The following is a 14,610-nucleotide window of genomic DNA, read 5'->3' on the forward strand; positions in this document are numbered from 1 at the left end:
AGAGGCACAAGCAAGGTGTTTAAATCCAAAAGGTTTCAGGAAAGGAGTGTGTGAGAGAGCTCCCCAATGCATCATGGATATTCAGTGGCAAAATAACGTGTTTCCCCGAAAATAAGACAGGGTCTTATTTTGTTTTTACCCACAAAATATAGCTTGTGCCTTATTATGAGGGGAGGTTTATTGTTTTGGGGTTGCTGAGTGATTGCTCTCTTCCAAGCAGGCGGCCAAAGAGTTGGGCACAGCCTCATGGGCGAATGGCTGTGTTGCGCTGTTGCAGCAGTGCAACACAACAGCCATGAAGTGACCACGCTCATGAGCAGCCACCTGGCAAACCCCCTTTCCAGCCGGGCACAGCACCATTCACTGACCTACGGGTATCGGCAAGCCGCGTGAGCGCCTGTTCACCGCTGCCCAGTTCCCGCAGCTTGGTGCCTTCGAAATGCCAGTGAATGGCGCTCTGCATGGCTGCAGAGAGGGTTGCGCGAGCGGCTATTCCGCTCACACGCCTCCCAGCCTTACAATGCCCTGGCCCAGCTCTCCCTGCAGAACCAGGGCACCTCTGCTGCCGCCGCCACCACCATCCCAGCATGGCTTTTTCGACAGCTTCCAAACCGAGTCTTTTAGCAGTGGCCGCTCTGGGCGTACGCTCTATGGTTGTGAGCCAGCTGCTGGCAGAGTGTACAACCATAGAGCGTATGCCCAGAGCGGCCACTGCTGGAACACTTGATTTGGAAGCTGCCGAAAAAGCCATGCTGGGATGGCGGCGGCAGCGGAGGTGCCCTGGCTCTGCAGAGAGGCTGGGAGGCGCGAGAGCAGAACAGCCCGTGAGCGTGGCCGCTTCATGGCTGTTGTGTTGCACTGCTGCAACAGCGCAACACAGCCATTCGCCCATGAGGCTGTGCCCGGCTCTTTGGGAGCCCGCTCACAAGAGAGCAGCCGCCCGGCAACCCCCCTCTTCAGCTGTATACAGCGCTGCTCACCAACCTAACGGTATCCCGAAGGCGCCAAGCAACGCAATCACCTTTGCCCCCCCTCCCCCGGTTCCCGCGGCTTGGCACCTTCGGGATACCGCTAGGTTGGTGAGCGGCACTCTGCCTGGCCGGAGGTGGGGGATTGTCCAGGGGGCTTATTTGTGGGGGAGGGCTTATATTTTTGCCCACCAGAAAAATGTGGCATGACCTTATTATCAGGACATGTCGTATTTTCGAGGAAACACAGTAATTAAATTATAATCATGCAATTTCTGTTTCTCAGCTTATAATGTGGTTTTAAGAATGAAATACGATTAATTTGTTTTAGAGAGCCCCAAAATTGGAATAAAAATGAAATGTGGCCATGCTTCTTCCAATGATTCTGTCAATCCTGAAGTGAATGTGCTTGAGGCCATCTTTGAAGCTTCAGGGTTGCCACAAGGAAGAAGAAGGGACAGAGACAGGGGAAAATAGCTAGCTGGGGGTTTGTAGTCAAAACAAAAAGTTTTCCTGTGGAAACCAAGGACATTCCAACAGGTGGCTGGGTGAGAGGAGGAGTGGAGTAACCAAGCAACTGGCCAGCACCTCTATTGGACAATGTGCCTGATGACTTTGGGGAAGGAGGAACTTTTACTTTTTAATTGTAAAATTAAAAAGTAATTAGAGGAAAACCGCAGGAACTTTCAGAGTCAGTTTTCACCAGTTGTGTCAATATGATGTATCCAATAAAATGTTCCTTGAGGATAAGAACCCAAAATGTGTTTTCATGGTTGGGTTTTCTAGGCTGATTTCAAGAAGCATAAAAGCAATAAAATACCACAAATATCTAGTTGGTGTGTAAGCTGTTAATTTCATTAATCGTTTGATAATTTTCCTCTTGAAGATGGTTGAATTTATATATTCCCCTATACATATTTTTGCCTCAGGTTATAGCATAATGGGATGATTTTCTTCAAAGATATTTTTATTTGTTGCCATACCTTTTTGCTATGAACTGATAACTGAAATTACCAAAGGCCAATAGTGTATTAGTTATAATTTTTAAAATAATTGTTTACCCAGAAGGTATCTGAGAACTCAAGAGAGCTGAAACTGTGTAATGCCTCAGAAGATGCTGAATTTGAACATGACTATTATGTTGATTTGCTTCAAATGAAACTTGAAAATTCAGAGTGAGTCTTGTGAATTCTAATTGTGGAAATTGACAGCCTGAGTGAGACATGGCATATTCATTTAAATTAGAGTATTAATTCCTTCTTATCTAAATGCTAAATTGTTACATGTTCTTGATTGTTTTTTTTTACTTTCTTGATTAAAATAACCATTGCTAAAGTTAATTATTAACTATTTTAGTGAAATAAGCCTTGGTTATACGTTACATAATGTCAATGTTTTTAATTGAAATCAAGTAATACTATGGAGCATATTGTGTGAAATCAGCCACCATTGCTTATAAGAGGTGATTTATGGTATAGCATGTTGTGTGAATTTAGCAAGAACATAATACATAATACCTGTGTTCAGCCTTAGTATTTTAGTATGAATCACATCAGGGTCACACAGTAAGACATAGCTTGTTGAATAAGCTATAATGGCTGGGCACAATATGGGATTCAAACAAAAGAGCTGAGTTAATGTGTAGGTAGTCCTCAACTTACATTATGGCAAATACCTCCCCTCCAAAAAAGTACTTATGACATGGATTCCAAGTGGTCCCAGTGGTCATGTGATCACATTTTGGGTATTCAACCCACTTGCATTTACGATTTTCAGTATCCCAAAGTCACGTGACCATAATTTTTGATTTTTGTTGCTGGAAACTGGCATTTACTTCTGGTTTCTGGAAGAAGCTCCCATTAGGGACAATGTGTTTGCCTGACACCTGTGCCACTGGCTTAATGACCATGGTGATTTGCTTAATGATTGCAGCAAAACAAATGTAGAATTAAGTCAGTTACTTTATGTTTAACAACCAGCACTTTTTAGTATTGTAATTTCAGGCTAAATTACAGTTATAAGTGTAGATTAACTGTAATATCCTAAACTAAACAAATCATATCTTACTTACCAAGTTGTATATGAACCCAATAACCATATGCAAATGTTTTACCTGGAAAAGTGCATTAGAAGACTACATACAGCATAAAATGTAATTTCTCTTGTTTATCCTGCCACTGATTCAATTTCCAGAGGATGAAAAAAAAATAAGGGGGGAAAAAAAACACCTGCATGCAACAAGAAAGACAGAACTTTGAATATTAGTAGATATTTTAGAAATAAAAAACAACAACATGAGTTCAAAATTCTGGATGTTTCTTCCCTGTTTATCTTCCTCTGCCATACACAGTAGAGCTAAGCTGATTTTTCCTATCTGAAGGTGGGCCCAAACTGATCTTTCCTGGTCTTAGTCCAATACCTTAATCATACACCACTTTCAAAGTTTTAATATTACTTTATGAGCCAGATTCAATGATATTTTTCAATGATAATTGAAGTTCTCTTCCTTCAATTTTGTTTGATTTTTTTTCCCCTTCTGTATTCTTTCCTGAAAGCGACAGATTTTCGCTGGCTAGAAAAGTCATTGCTGTTCTGTACTGAGATCATCATAAATCTTTTTGAATGGTTTTGGCTGCTAATTTTGCTTCATATACTACATGCTTTTAATCCTAATATCTTTATATGGGGATTAAGTGAAAAAGATGGAAGGAATTGAGACCTGCGATGTGGATGTTGACTTTATGCAATTGTATGTTTTCTAATACTTACTTTTTGTTTCCTTATTGTTAGTAAGGAGAAAGAAAATTTGAAGAATGAATTATCTTTACAGAGGATGAAAGCTTTATTTGAAAGTCAGAGAGTCTTAGAGATGGAGCGAAAGCTTTTTGTAACTGAAAATCAACTTAAAGCTTGTCAGAGTGAGAACATAAATTTGAGTGTGCTACTAGATGAACTGAAAATCAAATATGAACCAGAAGGTAATTATCCCTGCTCCCTAGTAAATCACCATTTTCATCCACATACTGCCTTTTAGTGTGGGAACTGGCTGAGGTTCTTAAAGGCTTTTAGAGTTATACATTCACTGCATAGTCTCAACTGGGAGTTGCTTAGTATTGTTTGTGCATAGCTGAGAATTCAGAAGCCTGGGAGAGACCTTGGAACAATATAGGTTATTCATTGAGGCAAATAGACATAGAACAGGCTGCACAAACTCTTCTGTTTTCTTTCAGTGGAGAAGTGTATCTTGAAAATGTATTACTTCTTCTTCTTGATTAGGGAGACTAGGAGATTCTCAGTTTAGTTCCAGTTTGTGAAGTGTTGTTGAGAGCTCTGTGCTGCCTTTGCATTCTTTTATTTTTTATCTTTTCTTACTTTCTCTAACAATTGGAACTGATGTGGAAAGCCCAGTGTTGTAAACCCACACTTTAGGAGATATCTTTGAAACATGGGGGGAATATTACTGTGGTTCAGACCACTAGCACTTTTAGAAAGTGAAGCTCCCTGCCAGGGTAGATCTCCATTTTCTCAGTAGCAATCACCTTCATTTGTATTGGGAAGGTCATCTGTGAGTTATGCACTAGTTCAAGCTGCAGTTGGACTTACTTCAAGTTCCTTGGAGTAATAGACAATACAGACCCAGGCATGAATGTTTTTACCATTATTGAGAACGTTTTATTGCACCTGGAGTTCTGGATGTGGATACCATACTTGTTGTCAAACTTGTTTCATTCACTACCCCTTGTTCTTCCTGCCATCTAAAGAAGAATACACACTTGATCCGTGTAGCATGTTCATCTAATTGTTTTTATCCATGGACCTTTGATGGACCCCAACAAAGGGCCCATTATGTAGGAGGAATAGTCACAGGTTGTTAGCATAAGTAACTCAGATTGTAATCTTCACTTGAGGTTTTGTCCTATATTAGGAAAGAAGAAGAAATGCCAATAGCTGATAAAGCAAACCATTTTATATATGAGTCAGAGTATTGCAAAAACAGATTTCCCCAGGCAATTGAAAAGAGTTTATAAGATTTTTTCAATGCTCACACACTAAGGAAGAAGTTGTTTCTTGATAACATGTCATTAAAAAATTATAAAGTCTGTAATGCAGAAGATTCTGCATACCTCAGACCAGTAATTTTCCCTTGATAAATTGAGAGGTTAACTGTCCCAGGTCTCTCTTGTTTGGAAACTGAGTTCAGAGCTATTTATCTATTTTATTAGATTTAAAGGCAGCTTGACAAGAATGATTGGGCAGCTCAGGCTTTAAAAAAAATAAAGAATTAAAAGTTACAAGCACTGAGGGATGCAGAATAGGCAAGAAATTCTCACTGGAGAATTTTCAGCCTTTTTGGCCAAATTCTGAGGGATTTGATGAGATTACTAAATCATAATTTTTCCATGTAAGAGTCCTGCACAGAGTTCTGTCATTCAGGAAGATTGTTCCTCTTAGGAGTGGCCTGTTCAGATTTAATCCTAGAGTTGCTTCTGCCTCCTTCCCAGGCCTCAAGAGTAGTAGCAGAAGAGCCTGCCAGGTCCTGTAGCTGACTGCAGTGAAGAAGCTAATCAGTCACTAAGGAGAAGGCCTCATTTCCTTTTCCTTTTGTTCTTTTTAACCTGGTTGAATGTTGGAGTCATGTAAACAGGTTTCGAAGTCAATTGGTATGCCTGTCCATACAACTCTTGGAAAATAGAATGGATTGGCATTAAACCAGGGATTGGGGGAAAAGTTGGCCAAAAAAAAATCAAGCTCAAAAATGGTGTGGACCCAGTTGGGGCTGTAGAGAAAAAAAATCCTGTAATGCATTCATTGTGGGATAGACAAATTGGCAGCATCTGAAATTATTGGCAGCTCCATTCTATGCCCATCTCCCTCTTCTTTCCCAGATGGAAATTTGTATTAAAGATTGTAATGGATTCCAGAAGCCATGCTCTGCATGCTTCCCTACTATGTTATTTTTGCTAACCCAATGAAATATTAGAAAGAAATCAGATGTGCAGTTTTGAGTTTCTGCTCATCCATCAGGGGGATAATGCTCTGAAAACTTAATAGACGAGGCCAAATATTGTGTTTTGTATATAAGACAGAAAAAAAGAAATCAAGCTATAATTTCTATTAACCAGTAAACACATGAAAAATGTTAAGATGTGAGATGCTAGTAAAAAGATAGCTGGTGGTATGTTGTAAGAAATGAATGTATTTTGAAAGAAGTGAAAATGATGAAGACTATGGTTCAGCCCACATTGTTATATGAAAGTGAGAATTGGGTGTTGTGAAGGAAAAATGTTACATTCAGCAGGAGCTGTTTTTGGAGGATATGCTTTTAAATATAATCAGAATGTTAAATGAATAAAATGTATAAGTGTCATGAGTCCACCCCACTCTGGACGTGAGTTCAGCAGATAAGGGTGAGTTTGCGTTAGCAGAGGAAAGTACGGAGCCGAGTGTTGGTCAGGATCAAGCCACCGAAAGTGCTAGCCCGATGGAGCAGCCTCAGCTGGTTCGATGGCTGAGGGAGGCAAGTCACAACTGCAGCAAGTTGACCAGGAGGCTCCAGGCAAAGACCTAGAGCAGCTGCCACCCATTAGCAATGAGAGAAGGTGGAGTCGTCACCTCCTCCTGATCCCAAACAACGTATAGGAGACAGGGACAATGCCAATCTGCTAGACTATTCGCAAGGAGACGACTTTGTCTCTCAAAGGGCTTCACTGGCATTGCGTACTTAATCTCTCTGTGAGAATTTGAGCGATGCTAGAGCAACATGCCCAGTTTGGTGTCTTGGGTGCTCGTGCCGTGTATCCTGACATGTTTTGCTTGTGGACTGCTTTCCTGAACTTTGTGTATGCCCATTGGACTTGGTTACTCAGTGACTTGCCATGCTGAGTTCAGAATCGGGGCCTGTATAACAGAAGTGCTTTCAGAGGATCAGTTTAGGGAGTTTGAATAAACACCAGTAGACTGGGGTGCGAGGGTGGGGGGAGCACAATAACTTGAGTTGTTCAGTTATGATTAAAAAGAATAAAATGTGCATAATAGTCATCTTGGAAGCAAAATATGGGCACAGCCTAGCTGTCATGAATGCTAATAGACATTCATTATACTGTATCTGGAGTAAAACGTATATTTATTAAGAGAGACACTGATAGAAAAAACTTCGCTTCTACCTAAAGTACAACTTGAAGAGAGGAAAGCACAATGAAAGAGGGAAAATGGAGCCTTTTAAACATTGATATAACAAACTATAGGGCAGGTGAGGAAATTCAGTTCAGAGGTAAATAGGATTGAATCACAAAATAAATGTATGAGGTCGAGGTGACTGAGAAAGTGAAGATTGGATGCAGTTAATGGAAGTTAAAGAACGAGAAGCCACATTTCATTGTATGGGTGTGAAAATAAGGACAGTTCGCAAGACAAAAAAGACATGGTGCAGTGTAGTGAATGGAGTTCATGGAAACTATTTAACTAGATTTCTTGTTTTTAAACTTCTACCTTTAAATTCCTTTCCTTACTACTACTGCCACTTTTTCTGCACTTTGCATAATATTACTTATCCTAAAAGAGAATAACACAATTGGCGAACAAACAAATGAATGAGATCTTATAAATATAACCATCTTAGAGAATGTTTTAGTGAGATTAGTGACTCATTGTGAGGATTATTCTAATAAGAATTCTTGTGTGCAATTTTCTCCCCCTCAGTTGTTAAGTTTGTGAAAAGGCATGTCACCAAGGAGTAAATATGTATACTAACAAACACCCCTATATAAATTGTGTTCTAAAGAATTAATCTGATTTAATTTTGTATTCTCTTTCCTAGAATTAATGGGCCAACTGATCAGCCTCAAGAAGGATGCAAGGGATGGGTCTTCAGACAGCTTCAATATCAGTAATTCTTTGTGTGAATCTTCTCATTTACCATTTCAAAACAAGGAGCTGGCTAAAGAAACTAAGGCTGATCTCAAAACTACCCTTCAAATTAAGTCCATGAATAATGTTCCTTTTCCACCAATAGAACAAAGAGGAAAGAAGACCGTGAAATTTGAGGAGGAAAACTTTGACAGGACAGCTATAAAGAAGAAAATTGGCAATGATGCAGGATTGCTTCAGAACACCAGGTCAGTGTCTACTAATATGTATGTTCAAGACAATCATCACAGACCTGCATCTCTGTTTTTTCGCTGCATGCATTACGCTATACATTTCTTCATCTACTTTCTCAGTATTGCATGCAGTGTGCTACCCCAGCTCCAGTTTCCTAGTCTGAAACTCTCAACATTCTTTAAAAAGTCAAAATAATAGCAAATGGAAAGGACTCGATTCTTATGGACTTCAGTATTTCTTATTGTTTTTGTAAAAAATCACCTTAATGTAGTGCTCATGCTAGATTTCATTTGCATTAGCAATTGTGCCATCCTGGCATTTCAAAGCTAATTTGTATTCTACTTCAGGATGGAAATCTGACCCACAGTTATTTCATATTGACTCGATAGTATTAACCTTAGGGATTTTTTCTTTATGAATGAATGATGCATTAAGGCTGTAAACATGTATGTAATATGTGAAAGTAGAGATGCCATTAAAGCAGTGGGTATAACATAGCTATTGGAACGACTGGATGTATAACCTGGTAATGAGAACTTTTGTATGAATTGACATACTTCTTTAGGGCTTTTAAGATTTCTTTAGGGCTCTAAAATGCTTTCAGAAGAGGTACTCTAGAAAACATTTGGCCAGTAACAAGCACTTCCTTTTTGAACTATTACATTGTGCCTCTTCCCATATTCATATGATTATTTGTAGCTGTCCTATGAGTATGAAATCATGTCAATTTGGGAAGAGGCTTGGCCGCTTTGAAGGCTTGTAAAAAGGTATTTTAGTTATGTTTCCTTGCATTCTAAAGCACTTAAAAAGATTTGTATTACTCATAGCAACTATGAGCAATTAAGTATATGTGCATATGCTTTGCTGCCAGATTAGTATTATACCTACATATTCATGCAATCGATTATTGGGCAATGAGCTTTCATAGATTATGCCTCTGCTGTGATATATTTTAAAATACTTTGGAGGATTCTGCAGTGTGAATGCAAGAGCTTGATGGTAGTTATCCATTGGTTACCAGTTACCATTGCATTTTGTTCAATTCCTTGGCTCATTACTATAATGTTAAGATTGTAATACAGTGGTGTTATGTTACCTTTCTGCTGCATAGTTGTCTTTAAAACTGGTCGTAATAACTAGACTGCTTGCTTTGACATCATCAAGGAAATGGATGATACTAATATTGGCCAGCTTGACTGTCATTTTATTTCATTTGACTTTTTCACTTTTGGAGGAGAAAGAACTGCAAGGTTTTGAAAATACGTGAGCAGCATCTTTGGAGATATTATTGCCAACTTAGCAATGGAATTCAGCAACTCAGGCAGAAAAGCTGCTGAAAAACAGGGCAGGTAATACCAGCAGCAATCCCTACTGTTCCCATAAACCCAACTTCAACCAGATCACCTCCTAGCTGAAGTCAAATAGGTACAGACAGCAACACAAAACAGACTTGCTGATCAATTGTTCTGCCACTTATAAACCTTTTTATTTTTTATGTAATTTTTATTAAATATTTTTAAAAGAATGCAAATTTTGAAAGAGAAAAGTAAGGGAAGTGAACAAAAAGAAGAGAAAGAAAAAAACAGATAATATTGTAAACAAATGGCTTCCAATCTTTAACAGCAATTATAAATATATGAGCTGTGGTGATGCAGTGGTTAAAATGCAGTACTGCAGGCTACTTCTGCTGACTGCAATTTGGCAGTTCAGATCTCACCAGGCTCACGGTTGACTCAGCCTTCCATCCTTCTGGGGTGGGTAAAATGAAGATCCAGATTGTTGGGGAGAATATGTTGACTCTGTAAACTGCTTAGAGAGGGATGTAAAGCACTGTAAACCGGTATATAAGTCTTAAGTGCTATTGCTAGTGCTATTTAACCTTCTCTTTCTAAGACCACAACATAACTTCTTTTTTCCATTCTTTAGCCTTTCTCTTCATCAAATCCATAAAGCACAAGTTCATTTTTTTTAAATTTTTCAGCAAAAAGTCTATAAGGAGCTTGTTGCTATCATAAATATATTTTGTCCTTTCTCTAATAAGACAATTTTGCTGTCTCTCTGTTAATTCTGTCATCTTTACCATTTATTTCTCCATACATATTTCAGAATCTTTCCATTTTTAGCATAAAATCTTGCAGCAGTTACATATAAAAAGTCTTCCATAATTCTTTTCTAAGTGTGTCTATTAGTTCCAATAAGATTTCTGCTTTCAATTGAATATATCACTCTTTAAAATTGTTTCTATCACTAACCCATATTCTAACCCAAGATTTTCTAGCTTTTGTGCAGGTCTGCCAGCCATGATAAAATGACCTTTCATATTTTCCACATTTCCAACATAAATTTCCAGTATCTTTATACATTTTAGATAATTTTTCTGGAGTCATGTACCAGTAGTACATCAGTTTATAAAAGTTCTCATTTACATTATAATGTAACTTTCAGTTCTTTTGGTTACATATTTTCCCATTGTTCTCTCTCTATATTGATAGAGCCAGTTAGTGAACTACTAGGTCTAGTAGTTTAGGCAGTAGTCCAGAAAGCAAGGGAGTGTGAGTTCAAGTCCATGAATACCAGGTGGGTGACCTTGGGCCAGTCACTCTCAGCCCAATCCACTTCACAAGGGTTGTTTTGGGGAAAATAGGAAGAGGAAGATGTGTTGGACTTATTTGACTTATTCATGAAAATAATAAAGGCAGGATATTAATAAATGAATAAATAAAATAATAAATATTGTCCAAAGTTATTTGCTCACTTTATCATACTGTTCCACTTATTCTTCCGTTTCATATTTCAACAAAAGTTTATGCATTTTAGCAATTAAATGATCCTCTTTTATACATACAGTGGGGCAAAAAAGTATTTAGTCAACCACCAATTGTGCAAGTTCTCCCACTTAAAAAGATGAGAGAGGCCTGTAATTGGCATCATAGGTAGACCTCAACTGTGAGAGACAAAATGTAAAAAAAAAAGACCAAACAATCACATTGGCTGATTTGGAAATAATTTATTTGCAAATTATGCTGGAAAATAAGTATTTGGTCAGTATCAAAAGTTCATCTCAATATTTCGTTATATATCCTTTGTTGGCAATGACAGAGGTCAAACGTTTTCTGTAAGTCTTCACAAGGTTGGCACACACTGTTGCTGGTATGTTGGCCCATTCCTCCATGCAGATCTCCTCTAAAGCAGTGATGTTTTGGGGCTGTCGCTGGGCAACACGGACTTTCAACTCCCTCCAAAGGTTTTCTATGGGGTTGAGATCTGGAGACTGGCTAGGCCACTCCAGGACCTTCTTACGAAGCCACTCCTTCATTGCCCGGGCAGTATGTTTGGAATCATTATCATGTTAAAAGACCCAGCCACGTTTCATCTTCAATGTCCTTGCTGATGGAAGGAGGTTTGCACTCAAAATCTCACAATACATGGCCCCATTCATTCTGTCCTGTACACGGATCAGTCGTCCTAGTCCCTTTGCAGAAAAACAGCCCCAAAGCATGATGTTGCCACCCCCGTGCTTCACAGTAGGTATGGTGTTCTTTGGATGCAACTCAGCATTCTCTCTCCTCCAAACACGACGAGTTGTGTTTCTACCAAACAGTTCTATTTTGGTTTCATCTGACCATATGACATTCTCCCAATCCTCTTCTGGATCATTCAAATGCTCTCTAGCAAACTTCAGATGGGCCCGGACATGGACTGACTTAAGCAGGGGGACACGTCTGGCACTGCAGGATCTGAGTCCCTGGCAGCGTAGTGTGTTACTGATGGTAGCCTTTGTTACGTTGGTCCCAGCTCTCTGCAGGTCATTCACTAGGTCCCCCCGTGTGATCCTGGGATTTTTGCTCACCGTTCTTGGGATCATTTTGAGCCCACGGGGTGAGATCTTGCGTGGAGCCCCAGATCGAGGGAGATTATCAGTGGTCTTGTATGTCTTCCATTTTCTAATTATTGCTCCCACAATTGATTTGTTCACACCAAGCTGCTTGCCTATTGCAGGTTCAGTCTTCCCAGCCTGGTGCAGGACTACAATTTTGTTTCTGGTGTCCTTTGACAGCTCTTTGGTCGTCACCATAGTGGAGTTTGGAGTGTGACTGTTTGAGGTTGTGGACAGGTTTCTTTTATACTGATGACACGTTCAAACGGGTGCCATTGATACAGGTAATGAGTGCAGGACAGAGGAGCCTCCTAAAGAAGAAGGTACAGGTCTGTGAGAGCCAGAAAACTTGCTTGTTTGTAGGTGACCAAATACTTATTTTCCACCATAATTTGCAAATAAATTATTTCCAAATCAGCCAATGTGATTGTTTGGTCTTTTTTTTTACATTTTGTCTCTCACAGTTGAGGTCTACCTGTGATGCCAATTACAGGCCTCTCATCTTTTTAAGTGGGAGAACTTGCACAATTGGTGGTTGACTAAATACTTTTTTGCCCCACTGTAGTTTAGTTTCAAATACTGTTTGTGATGCTAAATTCCAAGTATACTGTTATCTACCTTAAATATTAACTCTAAACAAAAACCATTTAAAACTAAATCAGCAGTCAATTTATCTCTTGATTTCATCTTACAGTTGTTTAGTCACTTCTAAACTTTACTGAATGCCAATCTTTGACACAATTGTCTATCATTAACTGCTTCTTTGAGTTGTTTTAAAGTTCTTTTGTGTCATCACTGATGCCATCTAGTCATATAGGTATTTTTTTTCTTATCTCTTGAACTTTCCAAGTGCCAGGATATTGTCCAATGACTATAGTTTCAGTTTATGTGACCACAACATTTAAACTAGATTCGTTATGTGTGCTTCCAGCAAGCATTCTGGTTTTACCTTATCTATCAATGAACTATTTGTTCTTCCAGTCTAAGGTATTCGTAGAAATTTTCTCTAACACTACCATTCAAAGGCATTGATTTTTCTTCAGCTTTTCCAGTGTTCCAGTTTTCAGAGCAATTTATTACAACTGGGAAAATAATAGTCTTGATAATACATATTCTAAATTTTTTGAGTTTCACCTGTATACACCTGTGTTGCCATTCAAGTAACAGGCATCTTTGTTTTACTAAGTCACCATATCTGTGAATGCTTGAATCTGGAAATATGAAGACTTGAACAGTTTATCCATCTTTTTATGTATATAGGCATTGTCTTTTAACATATTGGATTTTTAATAAATAGGAGAAACTTTTTTGTACCAGCTTATTTCACTTTTTAACAATAAAATTCCTCACTTTTTCCTTCTTCCAGACTCACCATTTACATATCTGAGGCTGTTGATGTTTCTTCCAACACTTTTAATTCCAGTTTCTAATTCTAGTCTATCATTTCTCTGCATATATGATAAAGAAGGTGTGCAAAATTAATTTTGAACAATTTAATTGCATCATATTTCACTGTAACTGTTGCTCCCTAGTAATTATGCAAATTTATGAAGTAAGAAGAAATGGCTTAGGTAAACCTATCTTATTAAGGGCTACCCTCAATGTGGCATAATCCATAAAGCAATTATCAATTTCTTGTCAATAACGTGGCTCTTTCCATTGTCTATTGGATATTAGTAAAGTGATCTTGTGCGCCTCTGCTTTTTTTGAATCTAGCTTATACATCTAGCACTTCCTGTTCATGTACTGTTGAAGACTATATTGTGAAATCCTAAATGTCTCTTACCAGCATTTGAGACAAGTGCAGTTGTGCAGTAATTTATTTATTATTAGTTTATCAATCATGTACAGGATAGCAGGTATAAGTATGAACATGGACATGAACAAAGGAAATGAATACAAATAAATGGGAATAGTAGGACAGGGATGGTAGGCACGCTGGTGCGCTTATGCACACCTCATTTACGGAGGAATAGGGTGAGGTTCATGGTAGACAGTTTAAGGTTCAAGCTGTGAGGGTTTGTGGATGTAACAATGGAGTTGGGTAGAGCATTCCAGGCGTTGACCACTTTGTTGCTGAAGTTGTATTTTTTGCAATCGAGCTTGGAGCGGTTTCCTTGAGTTTGTATCGATTGTTTGCCCATGTATTATTGTGGTTGAAGCTGAAGTAGGATGTTGTAGCAGACAATTCTGTGTATTATGCTTAGGTCCAACTGCAGGTGGCGCAGTTCGAGATTGTCCAAGCCCAACATTTTGAGCCTGGTGGCATAAGGGATTCTATTGTGAGTAGAGAGGTGGAGTACTCTTCTCATGAAATACCTCTGGACCCACTCGATCATATTAATGTCTGATATACAGTTTGGATTCCAGGCAGACAAGCTGTATTTGAGAATTGGTCTGGCAAAGGTTTTTTATGTCCCAGTTAGCAGTACAATGTTGCCAGAGAAGAAGCTTCGCAAAATTAGGTTAATAACTCTTAATGCCTTTTTTGGCAATGCTGTTATAGTGAGCTCTTTTCATTTGAGATGAGTACTGTACTGCTAGGTCCTTGACAGAGTGAGGGTTGTCTACGAGGTCGTTTCCGCCCAACTTGCATTTGGTATTCTGATTTTTATTGCCAATGTGTAGGACAGAGCATTTGGAGTTGTCAATTGTGCGACCATT

At 38.9% G+C, this 14,610-nt stretch overlaps 1 protein-coding gene across 3 annotated transcripts in view; it reads left to right on the plus strand.

Moving 5' to 3' along the window:
* The window catches only part of SPDL1 (spindle apparatus coiled-coil protein 1), a 38,859-nt gene that overhangs the window by 17,450 nt on the left and 6,799 nt on the right, over nucleotides 1–14,610 (plus strand). The window contains exons 9-12 of one of the 3 annotated variants that reach the window (XM_081939652.1): nucleotides 2,034–2,143; nucleotides 3,759–3,946; nucleotides 7,786–7,854; nucleotides 7,981–8,083. In XM_081939652.1, the coding sequence (XP_081795778.1) occupies nucleotides 2,034–2,143; nucleotides 3,759–3,946; nucleotides 7,786–7,854; nucleotides 7,981–8,083 (470 nt within the window). Of the gene's footprint in view, nucleotides 1–2,033; nucleotides 2,144–3,758; nucleotides 3,947–7,785; nucleotides 8,084–14,610 lie in introns of all 3 variants that reach the window. The other 2 variants (XM_081939651.1, XM_081939653.1) reach the window with 2 other exon arrangements.

Source organism: Natrix helvetica (genome assembly GCF_964273705.1).
Source record: "Natrix helvetica genome assembly, chromosome: 1".
Classification (NCBI taxonomy): domain Eukaryota; kingdom Metazoa; phylum Chordata; class Lepidosauria; order Squamata; family Natricidae; genus Natrix; species Natrix helvetica.